Source organism: Oreochromis aureus, linkage group 18, assembly GCF_013358895.1.
Source record: "Oreochromis aureus strain Israel breed Guangdong linkage group 18, ZZ_aureus, whole genome shotgun sequence".
Taxonomy (NCBI): domain Eukaryota; kingdom Metazoa; phylum Chordata; class Actinopteri; order Cichliformes; family Cichlidae; genus Oreochromis; species Oreochromis aureus.
In genome coordinates, this window is record NC_052959.1 from 10102569 (window position 1) to 10124262 (window position 21694).

The window sequence follows — 21694 nt, forward strand, 5'->3', positions numbered from 1 at the left end:
AAATATTTTTTCACATCATTATGCGGGCTGCAAGTAGAGGTGACATGGGCCGCGAGATTGAGACACAGGCATTAGAGCCTCTTAATGCGTGTTTTGTTTGGGTTTTCACCGGCGTGGAATTACCAAAAATAGAGAGGGCATAGGCTAATATATGAAACAAGAAAAGACCACAGTGTAATCCATTAATTTCAACAAAGTAACTGTATCCTGAATACCACCTTTTTAAATGGTAACTGTAGCGGAATACAGTTACTCATATTTTGTATTTTAAATACTTTATCCTGGTACATGTATTCCGTTGTTGGGGTAGTAGTGTATTACTCATGACTCATTACATTTCTTAAAAGTAATGCTTTGTGCTATCTAATTACTTGTTGGAGAAAGTAATTTGTTACACTACTTAAATCTACCACATTAATCCATGTAATAACCTAAAATGCATTATCACATAATTACCACATAAAAACCTGAGGCTACACCTCCACACAGCAACACAAATCCCCATCCTAATAAAGAGACATTAATTTTCTTTTAGTTTTTATGCATGAACAAAAACTAACAACACAAAGCAAAGTTGAACTCTAACCCTAAGAGACTTTTAAGGGATCTCCACAATTGTTCTACTTTAGAACTCTCTATAAGGAGAAATGAAGGCTACAGTGCTGGAAACCTGACTGCTCATCACCGCCTTTGTTACCTGTTGAAGTTCAGGGACTGGCTGCTGGACTGGGATCAGCACTCACTCAGCTTTAACATCATTATGGGTTCTTGGCTAGCTTTGTGTTAGCTTACTCTCTGTGCACACGCTTCCAAGGAGTCGATGTCGTGTTAGCGTTTGTTGCTGTCTGGGTTACAGTTTGCATTTCACCATCACGATGTTGTCACTTCATGCAATAAATAATAAAAGTAATGTCCTTCATTCCTCAAAAGCTGTAAATCGATAGTTTCCTCTTCTCTGAACAATAACTGACGTAGGTTTCTTACTGAAACATAAGACCGGAAATCTCCGCCGTTCAAGTCTTTCTGAGCAGCTTTCACCTGGCATGTAGTTACATTTCGTGGGAGACAAGTTACATGGAAGGTGCAGTGTAAGTGTTAAGAGGGACTTCCAGTCTTTTAAGATAGGATGAAGATTTCCCACAGAAGTCTAAATCAAGCTTAAATTACTTTCCAATGCGTCACACCCAAACCCTGGATGTGATACAAAAACCAAAAAAACATATGGAAAAATCTGCCAGCAGCCTTCCTGGACAGACAGGAGAATTGTGGGGGGATGACCAGTGCCCCCCTGAAACCCCCTTGGTGGCGCCCCTGTCCTGGAGGTTGAAATTGATTGAAAAGGAGATTCTTCACAAAAAATCTTCTAGCAATTGCTTTAATCATTAACAGCAGCAGTAAAACGAGAAAAAGCACGATGCAAATCACAAAATTTATTTCACTTTTTAGGTAAAAGTTGTGCTTCATCAGTGCAGCCTGCAATTTGCTGCTTATGTGTTGTGTTGCTCTTTTCACAGTCTCTCTACAGCTCAGAGAGAAGTTTGTACACGTCTGTCGCTTTAATTTTTAACTACGACTGCAGCAACATAGTAGTGACCAAAGAAATCACAAGGAGGCTTTTTCCACCTAGTCATACACAAGTGTTTGTCATTGACCAGCCTGTAGGCCTGCGTGACTGGGCCTTGTTCACTTGACCCTGCATTGTCCAAATGACAGTCCGGTTAAAGTTACGTTGTTAGAGGTCATGTGTCTCCAAAACCTCAATATTTAGATGATATAGTTCTAACAGTGCTAACAGTGCAAACACTAACAAGCTTGGTCAGCAGCTGCATCTATAAACTGTATTAGTGCAACTCCAGTATTCAGGTGGATACAGTTATAACGAAGAGGGAAACTATCCACAGAGGCCCAAACTGTTTTTTTTTTTATGCCAGGCTGTAAACATGTGTTTTTAATGCTGTAAAGTTGGACATTTTAACATGGGTGTCTATGGGGATTGATTCACTTTTACAGCAAGCCTCAAATGGCCATTAAAGAAGCTGTAGTTTTTGGCTCCTCTGTGTTGGCTTGGGTTGGTTACATTTTCAGAATACACAAGAGGGGTATTAACTTGGATTTTTCTATGTTGTAGTACAAAAACTGTAGTACAAAACTACAAGACTATCACTAAAGCTTGCATTAACTGCAGACCTTATTTCAGTCGTCTCACCGACAAAGCCCAATAAAAAAAATAAAATCTGCTGACTTCCAGATAAAGGAGCCAGGGGAGAAAAATGCTAAGTCATTTTAAAATTTTAAGACGTACTCCTGCTACACTGCATATCAGCACAGCTTTGATTCTTTATGAGTTCATCTTCAGCTGCATTTGTTTTAAAGAACTCTTATCGTCTGAATTTAAAACATAACAGCAATTTTTGTTAAACACCAAGTACTGTGGTCACAAGTGACACTTCCAGGATAATGTTATATACTAAAAAGAACTACAGACTCTTTTACTGCCTACGTCATCACTGTTTACAAACTGTAAAAGGGTCTATAACACTAAAGCTAGAAGAAAATTGCCAATCTTCAGCTAGCAATGGCTCATTTATTAGCAGTAAAAAACCAGCTGGTCAGACCAGGGATGTCAAACTCATTTTACAAGCCATGAAATGTATGAGTCAAAAGTCCACAATTCGTATGTCCTCCTTCACATTCTCCAGCGGACCGGATCGGAGGCTTCGCCGGGCCAATTCTGGCCCCCGTGCCATATGTTTGCCACGCCTGTAATAGACTAAAGAAAGCAGCAAGAGCAAAACTTGTTAGTCTGTTAAAATAAAAAGAAGGACTGGCACATCCATGAATAATGAATTCATCCTTTAATCCTTAAGAAGAAGATTATGATATGCCATTTTTAAAAGTATGATATTAGTTTGTGAAGCTAAGCGAGGATAGAAAGATGGACACGCATAACCCTGCTGCTCTAATATTTAATATTTATATTTTTCCTTCAGGGCCAGGCAATGTCACACACCGTAACTTCCCAGCACAGCTCAGCCAAGGTGGAGGGGCTGCGGGCTGCCACGCCCTACGTGGTGCAGGTCAGAGCACGCACCGTTGCTGGGTATGGACGCTACAGCAACCCCATGGACTTCAGCACCAGCCTCCACAGTACGGACTCGTTCTCTCCCACTTTACCGCCTGTTCCTGATGATCTGCTGCAACGGTTCTCTTAATGAGGGTTCAGACTTGATAGTTTATATGGCTGCCTTAATTGGTAGCCATTATGCATACAGCGCGAGCCACCTTTTAATCTCTCTGCTGTTATGCATTCATTTGTGTGTCTCCGTGGCCCAGGTGACCCTCAGAAGTCCGTGCAGGACCAGCTGCCTCTCATCATCGGCTCGGCGTCCGCAGGTCTGGTGGTCATTGTTGCCTTGGTGGTTATCGCTGTTGTCTGCCTTAAGTAAGTGTTTGATTTTCATTACCGACAAGCTGAACTACATGTTTTCACTTTGTCTGTTAGACTTTGAACAAAGACGCTCATTAAATTTTAACATGCTCTCAGAGGGTGTAAACTGTTAGCTGCTACCTTAGCTCCACAAATCAGCTCCGAAAGAGGGGAAGAAAAAAGAAAAAGCAGATGTGCTGCCAGGAGTTTCCTCCTCAGCCTGTGATTATCTGATAGCGGAGTTAGACGTTAGCTTGATTCACTGTACCTGGAAAGCTGGCCAGGGCTGATTATGTCAATGTGACTTTTCTCATGTGCTTCTTGTTTACAGGAAGCAGCGCAGCGGGTCAGAGCTGGAGTACACTGAGAAACTGCAGCAATACAGTAAGTTTATGTGCTGAGCTTGGAAACCATCTCCTCTGTGCTACTTTTGCTCATGCCAGCACAGTTAGCCCACTGATTCAATCAATTATCCAATCACCTGTTTGAGGCAGGAAAACATTTCCCTGTTGTCTCAGAGGAGGTCCGAGCACACGGATCATCTGAGTTGAAGTAGATACGTGCGCAGCGGGGAATTAATTCCACACTGGACGAGGAGGGGCTGCCCACACACTGAAATGTAAAATATTTGTTAATGCAACATTTTTCCGAGGTCTTTGCTTGATGAAATTTCAGTCTGCGGAAAGTCATTTGTTTGGTTCCCCCTGAGACACACATGGCATGAATTGCAAGCTCCCCAATGTGATTCAAGCTCTCTCCACTTTTCTGTCTGCCTGTGGACTGGATGCTGTCAATTAAAGGCCAAAAATAAAGCAAAATGAATTGTTAGTTAACTATATTTTTGTTTTGATAGGTTTGATAGATTCTAATGCAAAACATCAGCCTCACTACACAGATCTTAATCGAAGAGCTCTCAGTAGGAGAACAGGACTAAGAATCTACTGCTGTGCTGCGAGTCTCTGTCTGAGCACAATAGTGTCACTTGCAGCTATTATAAACTAAACTCAGTGATTCAATTTTACCAAATCACAACAGCAGTCGCCCTCAAGGTGCTTTATATTAGAAAGTAAAGACCCCCCAAATCATATGATGCCTTATGAGCCGGCACTTGGCAACTGTGGGAAGGAAAAACTCCCTTTTTAAAGGAAGAAAACGTCCAGCATACATCTGCCGTGACCAGTTGGGGATGAGTGAAGGAAAACAGGATAAAAAAACACGCTGTGGAAGAGAGCCAGAGATGAGTAATAGCTAATTATTAAATGCCGATGCGGTGGTGGTGGCTCTGCCTCCCAATCTTCTTTTAAATGCCGTAGGAACCACAAGCAAACCTTCAGTCTGAGAGAGAAGTGCTCTCAGGATGGCACTATAAGGTCTCGAAGATAAGATGTGGTGTGATTATTAAAACCTTGTATGTGTCGACAAGGAAATTACACAATTAGGCCTTAAATTTTGACCTGATCCTGGGATTAACTCACAGTTTTGCAGATGCCTACAATGTCCAACATCAGTGTAAGTGTTCATGTAGGAGTTAAGTGCATTTTTCTGTGTTTTATATCTTATGTTCTGTTTTTGTACGTTAGAAATCTTTTCACTGTAGCCATATTTTGATTCACTTATTAAATGTCTGTAAAAAATGTCCACTCGTGCATCAGATGAAAAGTCGGACCGATCTTTAGGATTAAGATTTATCCTTTTCATTACATAAATGTCTCTGCTGAATCTCATAGCAGTTCACCACAAAGTTGTTGAGATAAATCAGTGTGGATTAATCGTCTGGCTTTGCTATCCATGGATCAAATACAGCATAGCTAGGAACATGTCTTATTTATACTGCAGCATTGATTTCACTCATATTATTCAGCCGTTGCCGTATTCAAAGCTTTGCTTTTAATAGATGAACTCATATGAAAGACATTAAAGATGCTGATTTTTTTCCATTTTTCTCTATTTTTTAGTTTCTCCGGGGGTCAAAGTGTACATCGACCCTTTCACCTACGAGGACCCCAATGACGCAGTCCATGAGTTTGCCAAAGAAATAGACATCTCCTGTGTAAAAATAGAAGAAGTCATCGGCGCAGGTGAAGAACCCTGCTGTTTTTCGTCCAAGTGGACAGAATAATTTACCTTTATTAAACATTTATTTGAGCAAGAGTATGCCATCAAGGCCGGGCTCTGCTCTGTTAGAGAGTCCTCTGTGGGAGAGCAAGGTTAGGATTCAGAGTGCACATGAGAGCTGTGGGTGGGAAGGACTTCTCTGTAGCTCTCCCCCCCTCCTTCCTTTATTTCTTTCTTTCTTGTCTTTCCAGCAGCATGTTGTGTCCTAACTTCACCTCAGATGACAGTCTGCTCCCGCTCGTTCAACCTTCCTGTCTTCTCTGTCTTTCCTTCCCTTGTAAACATTCGTACTCAGGCACCAAATGCAAAACCCTCAAGTACCTCGCCCACCCTCTGTCTCCCTGCACCCCTCCCAGGTTGCACACTCGATCTATACCAGTCACTCCCTCTCTCCCCAACATCTTCGACCCCTGACCCCCCTAGCGACCCCCGTCTTTTCCTCTTCTCTTTTCTAATTCTCTCCCGCAGTCGAAGTCGACCCTCAACTCACCCCCGAGTCCGACCAGTAACGCTCCCTCTCCCCGCACTCTCCCTGACGCTCTCTTTCCCGCCACCCCTCCTCCCCCTTCATTCCTCTGCTCACTCAACCCCTGCCCACCTCCATCACCCCCCCACCCCCTCCTCTCGCCACCTCGTTCTCCTCGCTCTAGGTGAATTTGGCGAGGTGTGCCGCGGGCGTCTCAAGCAGGCCGGGCGCAGGGAGATGGTGGTGGCGATCAAGACGCTGAAAGCCGGCTACACCGAGCGCCAGAGGCGGGACTTCCTCGCCGAGGCCTCCATCATGGGTCAGTTCGACCACCCCAACGTGATCCGTCTGGAGGGCGTCCTGACGCGAAGCTGCCCCGTCCTCATCATCACCGAATTCATGGAGAACGGCGCGCTCGATTCCTTCCTCAGGGTAAGCTTGGCAGGAGGCGTGCGCCGCCCAACACCTCTGACAGAAAAAAGATTGCTTTCTGTTTGCATCAAAGCTGAGAGGAACACACACACACACACACACACACACACAGACAGTCATTCACGATACCTCTGGGTTATCAGAATGTTTTACTCTCTGTAAAACACCCCGAGGCTCTTTACTTGCTGAGTGATAGAGATTAAATGCGCAATATAACGCCTGGAGACAAGCATAGTGTCTCTGCTTGACGTGACTGAGTGATGCTGACAGGCTTTTCCCGTGCACAAACTCCTGGTGGAAAACTGTCACACACGCAGACCTTTGGATAGGTTTGCTTCAGTGTATTAGAGAGTCTTTGTACCACCGCAGAATACATTAGTGATCAGAGTTTTCGGTTCAGACCACCTACACAAAACGCTGAACAAAGGCAGGATGAGAAATGAGGTGTCACAAGGTACATTTCCAGCTGCGTGGGGACTATTACATGTCATTTACATCCAATAAAATGTGTTTTCTTGCGTGGCTGTACTGTGAAGAAGACTACTTTACTGCAGCTTTTTGACTAAATGATGATTCTTAATGCTTGTGATGAATAAATGCTCTGATGCTGGTATTAATAGCAGTTTTCGGGGGATGTTGTTAATGATATTGAGGAGCGGCGACACTGACCAGCTTGTCGAGCTGGTTTCGGTGGGTTTGATGCCTGGTGTGATTTTTTTCGTGAATGTTGTTCCTCTCTTAAAGAGAATTCATCACACAATGCCTCAGAATGACAAAATGAAAAAAAAGTTTAAAAAAAGCCGCTCTGTGCCTTGAGCAGCTTTGTTGAAGCCGCTCGAGGCCACTCTGGGCTGTGTGCTCAGGGTTGTTGTCGTGTTGGAACATGAGCCTTTGCCCCAGTCTGAGATCCAGAGCACTTTGGAGCAGGTTATCATTAAGGATGCACATCACTGCATTCATCTTACACTTGATCCTGCTAGTTTGCCACTTCCTGCTTCTGAAAAACATCCCTCCAGCATGACGCTGCCGCCACCATGCTTCACTGTAGGGATGGTACTGGCCAGGTGATGCTTAGTTTCCTCCAGACATGATGCTTGGCATTCAGGCCAGGGATTCGATGTTTGATTCATCAGACCAGAGTATTTTGATTCCCATGGTCTTAAAGCCCTTCGGGTAACCTTCAGTCTCACCACTCTACCAAACAGGCCTGATTGGTGGAGTGCTGCAGGAATGGTCTTTCTACCCCAATCGCTCGGACTGGTCAAGTGGCCAGATCTAGGAAGAATTTCAAACTTCTCAATACTTATCAATGCAGTACTTTTAATACTTATGTACATGTTAATATTTTGAGTTTCAGGCGAGCTAAAATAATAAAAAATGTCACTTTTTTCAGTTTTAGCTCTTATGACAGCTGTCAGTTTGGCGTTAGAAGAAACTGAGGCGTAATACTCAGCTTGATCACATCACTCAACAGGATGTTAATTGTCAAGCACAATTTGATCTCTTTTTTTTTTAAATCTTTCTCAATTAAAACCCTTTTGGATTTTAGAGTGCTAATATATTTGTTTTAAAAAGAAGCAGTTTGACGTGGTCCTCTCTGACTCTGTGAAAGATCTATCGGAGTTTACAAGGATTCATTAATTACCTGAAAACCAGCTGATTTATCAGCAATAAGAATAATAGCTGCAGCTCCACACGAGAGCCCTCACTTCCTTTTCTCGATCAGCGGGGAATTAATCAGTTTTGATAATTATTTGTCGAGAAGGAATAAATGATAAATATTTATCAGTCGTAGTTTCTGAAATTTAATCACTCAAAATCTGTTTGCCTTTTTTTTGTTCCTTTCTTACGTTTAGCCGCTGTGTTATATATTATAACTAATTAATAATATTTAGAAATGTTGTCTGAATAATTAGCTTTACAGAAACCGCTGACATGAGGGGCAACTTTACCGTCATATTGGTAGTGAACGGTTGGCTCTAGTTGATTTCCACGCTTTTCCCCAACCAGAGACCGACTTATTCATCTGAACTTAATATGTTTGGTGACATTTTAACGGTTCTTTAAGTGTGGATTACTGAGCTCAGCTAACCTCGGCAGTGCCAAAAATTAGCGAGCAGTGGCTAGCTGGTTTATATTTCGATATCGGGAGGGGGGCATCAGGTGGTGCTGACGGCTGACCACACTCGGATATGATTGTGACACCACACGAATGCTATCAGACTAGAGTGCCGTTAAGTTTGCATTACCCAACACCATAGATCAGACTGATAACACTGATAGGACCAGTGGTGCAATGTAATCGAGTATATTTACCCAAGTAAATATATGATGCTGTGTTATTATATATAAAGCATTCAGCAGGGTATCGGTGATTAAAATCCTGTCCAGCTGCAACATTAAACTGATGTGCACATTAATGAGTCAATAATTTAGGCAAATCTGTAAAATATTTTACATTTACTTTGTGCAGCACCGCTTTTTATGTACATGAACCTGAAAATAGTGGCAAATATCTTCTAAACCTGTTCTTTACATTCTGTTTTTCATAATCAAAGGCTCTGATTTCTTTTCTTTCTCTCAGTTGCTCAGTTAAAATAACATTTGTTGGTTCTAATCTTAGTTATCAAGTAATCATCTAGGTCTTTACTGCGGACGATTTCAGATGATTTTCTGTATAAAATTTGGGGGTTTTAGGATGTATGTTTTTATTGTATTTCGTCATTTTTAGTCGTTTGTCCACAAACTGTCAAAATCAGTCCGCCAATCATCAAGTCAACTCGCCGTCTCCTTTCTAAGCATCTTGGACACTTTCACAATTTTCAAGTTAATTTTCAATTTATAAATAATTAACTGATAACGCCAACACTCATTATTTGCAGCTCCACATCTGATAGTGTAGCTGGAGCTTTTTTTTTTTCCCTCCTTCTCACCCACTCCTCTCAGCCAGCTGTCCTACAGATAACAGAAAAAGTGCCTGCTCTGTGCTCTCCTCACCCCCGCTCTCCCGCCAGTGTCACACTGCCTGTGACTCAGAGGAACTCAGAGTCCTGCTCTAACAAGGAAACTATTGAGTTAATGCACACACACACACGTGCACGCACACATGCACAAACTGTCCAAGCGTGTCACCCAGAGTAGAGCTTCAGACTCCCCCCGGACATGTGGACATATGCACATGTAGAAAGCTTTATAGAAACACAGAAATAACACGCATGCACTCATGGCCACCGTGGCTTTGAAGGCCTGCTATGAATCACGGCTGTTTACACATCCATCCATCCCGGCTTGTTTGCCTGTCAGACTTCATTGGAGTGTGCAGACTACAAGGCAGGATGTTTATGGGTTTGCGATGGCACGTCCTGTGTTCTTTGCTTTCTCATCGCGGAGCCAAAGAAGGAATTGATTATGTCGGAAAAAAAATTTCTTATTTTCCCCACCCCTCTGCCTCCCTTCGCTCGGATTAGATATTCAGGTCATGAGAGAAAACCTCCCACCGTAGCTTCGTTCAATTTTGCAGAAATTTCAGATCATTTTTTAACTGTTTAATTGATTAGTTTTAGTTCAGCTCCCACACATCAGGGTACACGCGCCTTCGCGAGTCGGGAGCGCTGATTTATTGCGATCTCGAGTATGTGACACGCGTCACAAATGCGGAGAATTGTAAATTAAACCCTGAAAGCCCTCGTCTAAGATTACTTTCATGCTTCTCAGATGTTGCACGAGAGGGCAAATTTCTGCTTCTCGAGGACTTTGCCATTTTTACAAATGATCTTTGAGCGACATGACATAGTGATTTTGTTGACAGGCTGATTTTATTCTCATGTCAACAGGAAGAAGAAAAAACAAAGCCATGTTCAGCCTTTAACTGCTACTAGTTTGTCAGTCAGTGAATGAGGGGAAAAATACCTGCAGTGGTCTGGTTTTGATTGCAGTGTTTTGGCTCCCATTATTATATTGTTTTGTTGAGTCAATGGCGAGCCATACCAGCTTTAGTATGACAGTAAAGACTCTAATTAATCAGCTAATTGGACAGGATGCATGAAAAGGTCAGCTGTCAGTGACTGTCAGCAGGAGCCATGAAGCACTATGACAGATGTCATGTTTACGTGGCCTCGGTGACTGATCTCCTGCCTCTGGTTCTCTTCTTATCTCCCGTACTCGCCCCTATCATATGTTTCAACACATCTTTTCTCTTTCTCATTTTCCACTCCCTGTTCATTAACCGCCTCCTCTGCTGCACCCTCCCCGCTTCTCCCGCTCTATCTCTGACTGTGTGTATGTGTGGGGGTTTTTTTTTTCTTGCTTGCAGCTGAACGACGGGCGCTTCACAATGACACAGCTGGTCGGGATGCTGCGCGGCATCGCTGCAGGCATGAAGTACCTGTCAGACATGAACTATGTTCACCGAGACCTCGCCGCCCGAAATATCCTGGTCAACAGCAACTTGGTCTGCAAGGTCTCCGACTTTGGCCTGTCGCGCTTTCTGGACGACACCTCCGCTGACCCCACTTACACAAGCTCTCTGGTTGGTGAAACACGCGTGAATGTGTGTGCCGCTGTGCGTTTGTGTACACTGTGCTTGTTTAATTGGGCGTCTTAATTCGATCCCCCTCACTTGTTTCACATGTACACATAAATGCATGTGCGACTGTTCACATGTGCCAATATTTACGTTGGCGCGCGAGACCATCTGTGAAATTTGCATTTGCTTTTTTTTGCATTTGTGTGCTGCTGCTTATAGGATTGGAGTATCTCTCAGAGTGCTGATACCATCCCCCTCTGTCTGTGTGTGCAGGGTGGTAAGATTCCCATTCGGTGGACAGCACCAGAGGCCATTGCCTTCAGGAAGTTCACCTCTGCCAGTGACGTATGGAGCTACGGCATCGTCATGTGGGAGGTGGTCTCCTATGGAGAGCGGCCATACTGGGACATGAGCAACCAGGATGTAAGTCAGCACAAGAGTCTCACGAGTAAACGTATATCTATAGCCTGAAAGCTCATGGAAGGAGTTTCATGTCTAAGTTTAGGGCCGGCTGAGAGTTTCTCCGGGCTGCTGTGGCTTTGATTTCCAGCGTGACATGTTGGACTCGGGCCTGTTCTGCTGTCTTTATCTCCTCACTGCAGATGCTGGTTGCAGCTGCGTGCCTATGTTCTAGTTTTTACCACCTTATTTACGGCCCTGGCCTGCCCACCCCCCTACAAATCCATACCGCAAAGCCTCCCTCCTCACACTCACAAAGGCATACTCAGGATCGGCTTTTTCTCTCCTTCTTCTTTACGTGCGTTGGTACCTGTAGGCTATCTGCACTGCACAGACATTGTAACTGCAGCAGTGAGCTCGCAAGAAAGAAAAAATAAATCTCTTGGTTCCTCCTCCCTGAACAAAGTACTGAAGCAATGTGTACACCTCCACTTCACTCTCTGAGGAATATCTGCTCTGTACTGAGCTTCAAAAAAGCGACTTATAACGCTGATACCAATAAAGCGAAGGAGAAAAAAAAGGATCAGAAATGAAAAATGGCAGTAATGTATGTATAACTTTCACAACAGAACCCACATGCAGTAATGAAAGCATCAAAGTAGAAGCCCACTATTGTTCCCAATAGCCTTTGTGCCACAGTCATCGCTCAATAAGCAACAGAGTCAACAAATACGAGATATAAACAGAAGTACTCGCAGACTAGAAGCACGACATAAAAATCAAAGGACAAGCGGCGGGAGACGAGAAGCGCTGCAGAAATGTTTTATTGTTCCCAAATGGCATTTTTTTATTGTTGTAGGGAGTTAAAACCCATACGCAGCTTACGGAGGCAAATGCAGTTGCTAGGCGAACTCGCATCCGCGAGCCGACGTGTTCTTCCTCCAGTTTATTGTTTCTCCCATCAATCACGCCAGTTCTGAAGTGACAAATTTGAGAATATTGTTTTTATAGTTTTGTAAAGACGCTGAAAGAAAGATTGGAATGTGTGACAGCACGAGCTGAGGAACTGTCTAATGCAGAAGATAATACAGGAACTGCCGATTATTCTCACACCACAACAACAAAGGCCAAACAGAATGAGCATAATACGAATGATTCAGAGCCAAATGGTAACACTCTGTAGAGGCGCCACATGAAATTTGCCTAAATCCTTATGCACAGTCTTCTGGGTTGATATTTATTTAGCATAGCAAATTTCAAATGTAATCTTCATTTGAATGTGTTTGTAGCGGAAATGATTATGGACTTCTCTGCTCAGAGTGAGACAGGTTTACAATTATCAGAAAGCTTGCCATAAAATGTGTCCAAATATATCGGTGTTCTTTGTCTTCAAAGGCTGAAATTTAATGATTTCAGAGACACCTCAACTTTATCCCCTAATGCAATCATTTTTGAAAACTCTAAGATGGGTTTCCATGAAATTTCTTACAAATATACAAAGGATGAAGAGTAACAGCTGAAGTTTCAGATTTCTTTAGCAAATAATCAAAAACTTGCAAAACAAATGACATTCTCCTCTTAAAATGCTAACAGCCTAAACATTTTAAACATTATTATGGTGTATTCTTTCAGTTATCTCTTGTAGTACACTTCTGCATAGTACAAAGTACTTTTTGCATAGTACGTGAACAGGGTAGCGTTGTTTCAAATCCGAAGACGGCTAGTAGTAATGCGCTCGTTGAAAATGGCGATTGCAGCTAATGACCATTATCAACATTAGCTGCTTCATTTTGCAGAACTTTACAACTCGTCAAGCCTCCGAGCCCTTTTTACATCAAAGACTTCATCAAGATACTTCAGCATCCACAAACATTAAATCATGCCACAAGTATAATATTAATATCTGACAAAAACAAACCAACGCTAGCTAGCTAGCTAGCTAACTAGCTAGCTTTAGCGATGTTGGTGTACCCTCCCACTGGCTAAAAACTGGTTGATGGTCACATTTGTCCTACTGTGGAGACAGCTTGGCAAGCACTGAGGGTGAAAAATGTTTACACCTTAGTTTTTTACACCATCTTACACTTGTAATAAAACCCTTGTCAGTGCTGATATCAACTACACTATATTATTGCTTTTAGCTTCATTCAGTATTTAGTGGAGACTCAAAAAAAATTACATTGCAGATACAAATCTTAGTGACCATTAAGTTATGTGCAAGGTTAAAATTATTCAAGTCCGTGGTGCGTTCACACAGGAAACACACAATTCCAGTATAAACTTTTCTCAACTTAGAGCTGAGTGATTGAAGCGACTACCAATGAGAGTGCAGCATACTGGATATTGTAAATAAATAAGAGGATTACCATTCATCAGTCAGCTTCAAAGTGATGCACAACAAGTGAAACACTCCCTGCGTGGACAAGCTTGTTGTCAAGAGTGACGTCCTTTGCCTTCAGGTGATGACAGCAGTAGAGCAGGACTACCGGCTGCCCCCACCCATGGACTGTCCCATGGTGCTGCACCAGCTGATGTTGGAGTGCTGGATGAAGGAGAGAAACCTGAGGCCCAAATTCTCCCGAATCGTCAGCACTTTGGACAAGCTGCTTCGCAACGCCGCAAGCCTCAAGGTGGTGACCAGCACCTACTCAGGGTGAGTCTACAGTTAGGTCCGTGATTTGTTGCAGTGGAATATAGTAAGGCAAACAGTCGATTCATCTTTGTTTGATTTTTTTTTTTCAGAACTGTGCAGGTTGTTTTAGATTTTTCCCTTACAAAGTGTAATCTGGCCTTCTTGTTTCTTGAGTGTAACCAGTGGTTTGCACTTTGTAAATCCTCTATAGTGATTGAAATAGCTACTTCAAGTTTTTCTTTCCTTTTTTGATTTGTTTAGATGTTTTGAAGATGTTTCTGTTAACCATATAAATAACTCTGCGATCATCCACTTTAGTTCACTTTTGGTCTTGCTGAGCTGACCAGTCTCTTCTTTTCTTTTTAAGAAAGTACCAGATTGTTTTTCAGTGAACTGATGGCTTCCCTTTCTTCCCTCTTCTCCACACACTTAATGAACTTTGTTTATTATGTTTTCTTCATTTACCATGAAATAACAAGGAGGGAATCGGTCTCACCCGCCTATTAAAACTGATTGCCAGTCAAACGTCCAATTAAAAATGTGGGGCTGTGTATAAAAATGGCTGCAATTCCTGAACCGTTCATTCAAATATTTAGTAAAAACCCTTGAATTAAATCTGAAAGTTTGCTCTTCAAATCTAACTGTACATGCAGGATAAATTTAAAGTAGATGTCCGTGTGACGTGTCAGAGTCGGGCTCATTTCAGTATGGTGTTTCTGTCAGTTAGAGGAAGACAAGTAAGTTCGGTTAAATTTTCTCTTCCATCCAGAGATTCATAGATCTGTTATAATCACAGACTTTGATTACCTTGCTGGAAAGCTGTGGGTTTCAGACACTTTCCCACCACCCAGCAAGCACTTTGAGACGGAGTTTTCTCTTTTTCTAGCTAAAGATCAATGTTGAAGTTGAAGTTAATGTTAAAGTAGATGAAGAGAAGTTGCAAAGTAGATGGAGAGTGTTGCTTTTAGAAAAGTGTTGCGTCTCAGTCCTTTATGGAAAGAGCAAAGCGCTTCACTGTCACCACCTTGGCAAGTTTGCCGCGAGATTTAGCAACTCTTCAGAGAAACTCGCTGAATTTACTTTTCTTGATAGCTGCTGCAGAAAAAATAAATAAAATATCAGTGGGTTTCCATGCACAGGAAGTTCTAAACGAGTGTTTGGGTCTGCAAATTTGTAATTCAGCTCGTGTCCGTTTTGAGGATTCCCGGGTCACAGCAGCAGCAGCCAGAGTTTACAGTAAATGCAGAAGCATGGACTCTAATTAGAAATAATACCAGCTGTGTTGTGGCAGACTTGGCACCTGATGTATAACCGAGGCATAAAATGCTTTTGAGGTTTTTCGACAATAAGAGCAGAAATAGTGCAAACACAAGGAAGCAGTGATGCAATTCCTTCTCTTTCACCTTGTGCGAAATTGTCCTCTGTATTGCATATGACGGCTGTGAAGTGCAGGATGAAGACTGGTGCAGGGACGAGCAGCGCCGCGCCTCTGGGTTGTGGGAATGAGATGTCACAGTAAAGAAAATTATGGCTGGCCTAAGGAAAGGCACAACAGGGTTCATGCTTGTTGGCTTCGGTTTTGTTTTATGCTTTTGGAGGACTTGGGAGGATGCCTCTTTGAGCTGAAGGCCTTTGCGAGCAGACAGCGGACTGCTCCTTTTCCCTGACATTTCCCGTGGACGTGTAAAAATTCGCTTATTCGTAGGCGCCCGTCCTCGATTTTGAGCTTGTTTTCACCGTTGAATTTTAATGATTAGTACTTCTTTTAAGGCATACCAGATCCCTACATCTTAACCGATGCGTCACGAGACGAGCACACGTCCTCGAGACCCTGCCTCTGACGTCGGCGATGGCACCCTGTTTCAGTGTCACATGAGGCAGAAATTGTACGCAGAGGATCCGGGTCTGATGCCAGCTCCTTGGCTCACAGTTTCACTCTAACACTGAGCCCCAAGGGCGATTCTTATGCCAGGATTTGGACTCGGCGAAGCTAATTGTGTGTGGAAATGTAATGGCTGACCTCAGTTTAATTCCCCCTATACTTGGCTGGATGCTGGAATGTAGGTGATAGGACAGACAGCAGCCAGAGCTGCTGATGTGGAAAAGCAGGAGGTGATGAAGTGTGAGTAATAAGGGAGATTGAGGAGAAGCTAAAAGAGAGGAATGTGTTTAATTAGGTTGCTAATGAGCTTTTTAATGCATCAGGGGAGGGTGCACCCAATGCTGTGATGAGCAAATAGGAAGGCAATGGGTGTGTGTGTGTGTATGCATGTTGTGCTGTTGTTGTGTGCCGATGACATGCCAATGATTAATTTATGGCCTCATCTGTATGCAGCAGCTAGAGATAGATGGAGAAGGAGCAGGAGGAAGAGGAGGGGAGAGAACGGATCATGTTGTCAGAGCATGATTTAGAGAGCGTCTCCCGTGTTTGCGCGTGCGCGCGCTAGGCGTCGGAACGCTCGCTGCTGCTCACCTGCCATTGGCTGCCCAGTGATGTCGGGGCAGATAACGGAGGGAGAGAGAGGATATGAGATGCGGCGCTATCTGTGGAGTATCTTGTGCCACGAGGGCCTTAAAAACAAGGACACTGGCCGAGGAACAAAGGACACTCGGAGGCTCGCGGGGCTTTTTCCAAGATAGCCGAGAAATGTGTTGAACTTTTATTAAAACTGGAAATGCGATGAATAGATTCAGGCTTGGCATTTGAGTTGGATGTTGTTTATAGCAGATGAATCTCCGGATCAGCAATTTTGAGCTCATTCTCCTGGCGCTGTATTTTTTCATTGTCCATAACCAGGAGATTTAAGTGTATAGACTCTGCAGAATTTAGCTACGCTTGACACCAAGATGGATTAGGCCTTTATCCACCTTCAGCGAGAGCACTTAGTGGCGCGATAATGAGTTGCACCTTTTGTTTAAAGTGGCCGTGAACTTGGCGCTGACCTGTGTGGCTTTGTGTTGGCAGGGACCTGCTGCGGCTGGGAGGAACGCTGCCGGGACACAACAGGAAGAGTCCGGACAACAGTCAGGAAATCATTCGGCAACAGATGAGCCAAACTCTCCCGATCAGGGTGTGAGCCGGAAGGACTAGCTAAAAACTACCTAAAAACTCTTGAGACGAAGAGCTGATGTAAAATAAATTTAAAAAAAAAGAAAGAAAGAAGAAGTATGAAACGGATGGAAGCTCCGGCGACACAGCGTAAGAGGACCATTCTGGAGATTTCTTTCCCACTGGAGACTCAGTGTCTGTTTAAAGAGAACTCTCCATTCCAGTGTGTGTGTTCATTACTTGACACTTGTGGATTTGTGACTATTGACCTAAAGCCAGACTTCTTATTGCTCCCTCTCAGGTTGTGTTTGCATGTCTGCATGTGTTTTCTGCTGGTTGGGGAATCAGTCTTTTCCTTCTCTTCACCCTCCGACTGAGGACAGGGCGGGCAATTTCACGCAGATGATGCAACAGTGCCAAGATAAAGCAATCGTTTGCTTAAAACTAACTCAAAGACAGCTGTGGACCATCTCTCCAATCAGTGATTCCTTTTCTTTTTAAAAGAAAACAACCCAACCAAATATGTTCTTTCATTTTGCAAATTTTATTATTCTTATTTTTTTCTGGAAACAAGAAAAAAAAAAAAACGACACACTTTTCATCCGCTTCCTCTTAAAAACCGTCTTCCGTGTGTAACGGGAGACGTTACAAAACCTGTACAAAGCATCCGAGTCTTCACACCGTCTCTCTCTCAGTCCGAGGGGAGACGTAGCTGACACTGTGCGGGACACGTCATGTGCATGCCAAAGTGGGAACGTCTTCACGAGAAAAGGATGAATAACGGGCCTCCTTAACTGTTGCTTTGTCGGCATCTTGCTGGATGGGCTTTAACGTCCACGTTTTTTCTTAATCTTGTTTGACTCACGGACGCATTGTTTTGAATGCTAACTTATTATCTGGCGAAGAGGTGATTCCTACCTGGACTTACCTTTTTTTTTTTTTTTTTTTTAAATCACTTGTTTTCTGACATAAACAAAGCAGACAGACATGAATGGGTGAATTAGGAATCAATAGTTCTGCTCACACAGAGTACATTACCTTTAAACCCACTGAGCAGACATGTTCAACGGTCTTTTAATTTTTTTGGGTTGTTGTTGGGTTTTGGTTTTTTTTCCTCAAATTAAAAGCGCCTGTGGTAATGCTGTGTTGTACATTAAAATCTGGTCCGGTGTTGCAGGTCAGTGTGAATCTAAAAGGTCGTTATCCAGATGATAGCTTGGTGACCTTAATAGCGACCAGACCTACAAACACGGATGTAAAATCGACCGCTCGCTGGTTCATCTCTCCTCACGTGTTTTCTCCAGCACGCCGACTCTCAGCGCAGTTTCCTATTAAAACGACTGCCTGTATATAACATTATATTTGTATTAGACCAACCTGCTCGGCATTTACAACTATCTGACCTGACTTTGGCCTCTCTATGACCCTCGTTTATATGCTTGTTTGTTTAATGTTGAGGAGCAGACAAATAGAGGAAAATTACAGTTAAATGGTCATTAAATATCTGAAACTATATGTCACGCTGAAAGAAAATGTGTCTGTTAGGGCAGACTCTTTTTTTTTTTTTTTTTTTTCCTGTGCAAGTAAAGGTGTATTAGATTGTAAAGAAGAAAAAAAATTTGCCAGAAAAACTAGAACAAAAATAAGCATTTCTCTTTCAGTATTTTTACGATAATCATATGCAAATAAATTATTAAATGGATCTCTGGTATTCTCTTTGATTTCTCCGTGGGTTCACTAGGCCGAAGTTCCCGGCCTCCTCTCATCCAGCCGTGGGATGAAACTAGGCGAGAAGCGAGCGTGTTTTACCTCCTCGGCCGGAATATCACAGCGGCTTTGGATGGACTCATTAAGATTTAAGATTAATCAAAGCCCCGTCCGCACAGCTCGCCAATTAGCGAGACCACAGGACTATTCTGGGGATTTTGCAGTCTCTGTTGCTGCTGGAGAGGCTTCAAGGAGGCAAAGTTAATCTGGCTTCACACCAAATGTCAGCGTTATTTGGCTTTAATCTGTCTGCCAGGACACAAACCGGGTCCCTGCGTACTGCCGCGGTTGAGTGAAGCTGTCACCTACTGTTTTTATTGACTGAGAGGAAGCTCGACTGTCGGGGGGTTCATACTTAACCATCTCTGACTCACAGCTCAGGCTGCTGCTGTATGATCAGCCACCAAAGGGAAGACTGCTGCCGTGTTCTCCACATGTTCTCTAATCATCTCTGCAGCTCCCACAGGATGTGCACACAGCAGTCAACACACAGCCCCGTGGCATTTATCAAGTGTGTCAGATTCTCAGGTAGATAAGGTAGATAGATGCCTTGTGGTGGGGGTTTTTATGGATACATCAAAAAAGGAAAACAAAGAAATAGAAATGCCCGACCTTGGGGAGCAGTGTTCTGCACACGGGCCTGCAGAGGAGGAAGTCTGTCGGGGGGGAAGCTGCATTTGAGGGGGCCTAGCTTTTAATCACGCTGTCTTGGTTTTCACCGCTACATCTGAGATCTGACACTGTGTCAAAAGTGAGAATTTGCATCCTGTTTATCATCAAAACCTTTGAAGCGTTTCCAGTTTTTGCAGGCCGCTTCAGCCTGCTGCTCACTATAAACCAGCCTTCACGTCCCTTCCAATCACAGCAGAGCTGCTGCGGGGCCCTGATAGACGACGCAGGACGGCAGCAAACCTAAAGGAAAATATCTGGATTTGTTGTACCATCAGCTGAAACGCTTCCTCACAGAGATTTTAATGAGTGTGCTCCGTGGAGGGGAGGGGGGGAGCCGAGGAAGCGGTGGCAGGATGACAGGCAGGTTTTTATTTCGCAGGCTGCTCGCTGCTCATCACTAACCCCGACCGTCTGCGGTTCAACATCAAATCGCTGCGGCGACGCAGCGATCCCAACGATTACTGAAAGATTAACACCAGCCCGGCCGTTATACTGGATGTATATAATCACACAGGAACACCAGCCAAGACAGGACCCACAGAAGACATGAAAAAAAAACCACACACAAACACACAGGCTCACTACAAACACACCCGCGTCGCTCACGCTCAGATCTGCTGGATTGGCAGCGATTTGTCAGATTTAGCTGCATCTACTGCTGTAGCCCTTCTGAATGCAGCAGTCAGTTCTCTTCCAAGCTCAAAGCACTCATTTGCCATCCTGTCCAAAGCAAGTTTAATGCCTCCAATTACAGGGGGTCTGCAAGCAGGCAGATTTGGAGCGAGGCGGCTTGGCAGGAGAGTTTGCTACGCATCAGGGCCTTTTAACAGAGCAGTGATTTGCTGTTGCTTGCTGCTGCTGCTGCTACTGCTGCTGGTGGTGAAGCCGCCTGCGCCGGCTCATCAATGGAAAACTACCCTCTTTATGGTGAAGCGCATGCAGCACTAAGCCAAAACTGTGAGGAGAGACACACACACACACAAAGGACAAAAAAAGAAGACCAAATCTCGGGCTTTTTAACGAGTTGTTGCTGGCTGTTTCTTCACACTCTGCGTGGAGGAATTTCTGCATCTCTGCACCGCAAGCACAAACGGAAATCAAAGTCTTTTCAGCAGCCATTTGGATGTAAAACGGCTCTATTTTAATTGATACTGTACAGCAGAGTGTCAAGGGTGTGAAGGGAGCGAAATGAAGGAATGGGTGCAAGAGGATAAGATAGTTGCCGTAAGACTGACACGAAGCACGGGATGTGCTGCATTAATTATATATGACAGTCAAGAAAAAAAAAACTTTTCATCTCCCCAAAGTTATATGTATATATATATATATATATATATATATATATATATATATATATATATATATATATATATATATATATATATATATATATATATATATATATATATAAAATACTAAAACTGGCTTTGATTTGATTTTTTTCAAATTATATAGTTAAACGGATTAGCTATATCCTGTTTGTATGTACATATATATATCGCACAGTGGTAGATTTGACTAATCCATGTCCATATTATTAATGTGCAACCATCTGCAATAAAAAATTCAAGGGGGTCTATTATGAAGAGCTTTACATGATTTACAGAGCAAAATCTCATATCTCTTATCTCACACTGAGCCTTGGTGACTTTCACACTTGCCTCTGATTGACTGCTCCTAGTAAACAAAACAGAACTGGAGGTGGGCGGGGCTTCTGATATGACCATATAAGGGATATGTGCTCTTACTGACATCATACAGATCCAAAAGTAGAAAAAAATGTCTGGGATGGCGCAATTAGAGCTTTCATTCACAGGGATTACTTGTACACATGCTAAGATCATTATGTCAAGATTTGGACATTTTTAATATGAGCATCCACTATTCTAAGATTATAGCAGCCATGTGTAAAGGAAAGTTTTCACAGCAGCAGTTTTCTAAGCAGTCCTGTGAAAACCTAAGAACAAGCAAATAAAAGAATTTTTTTTTGTATTACTTTCTTAGTGTCAGACATCTTTGGAATTTGCATTTATTCATGCACTGTTCTCTCCCACCACAGCATTTCAGACAGGTTAAAGTCTGGAGTTTGACTGGGCTGTCGCAGATTTGCTGCTGTGCTTGGGACTATTGTCCTGATGCATGACCCACTTGCAGTCAAGCTTTATCTGTCGAGCAGATGGCCTCACATACTTTGGTATTGAAGTTTCTCA

At 43.2% G+C, this 21694-nt stretch overlaps 1 protein-coding gene across 3 annotated transcripts in view; it reads left to right on the plus strand.

Moving 5' to 3' along the window:
- The window catches only part of ephb3a (eph receptor B3a), a 36664-nt gene extending 17917 nt beyond the window's left edge, over positions 1–18747 (plus strand). Inside the window, exons 7-15 of one of the 3 annotated variants that reach the window (XM_039602792.1) lie at positions 2991–3147; positions 3334–3442; positions 3759–3811; positions 5383–5505; positions 5734–6440; positions 10753–10968; positions 11239–11388; positions 13824–14017; positions 16962–18747. In XM_039602792.1, the coding sequence (XP_039458726.1) occupies positions 2991–3147; positions 3334–3442; positions 3759–3811; positions 5383–5505; positions 5734–6440; positions 10753–10968; positions 11239–11388; positions 13824–14017; positions 16962–17073 (1821 nt within the window). In that variant the 3' untranslated portion in view covers positions 17074–18747. The remainder of the gene's footprint in view (positions 1–2990; positions 3148–3333; positions 3443–3758; positions 3812–5382; positions 5506–5733; positions 6441–10752; positions 10969–11238; positions 11389–13823; positions 14018–16961) is intronic. The other 2 variants (XM_039602793.1, XM_031740017.2) reach the window with 2 other exon arrangements.
- Positions 18748–21694: the final 2947 nt, after the last annotated feature.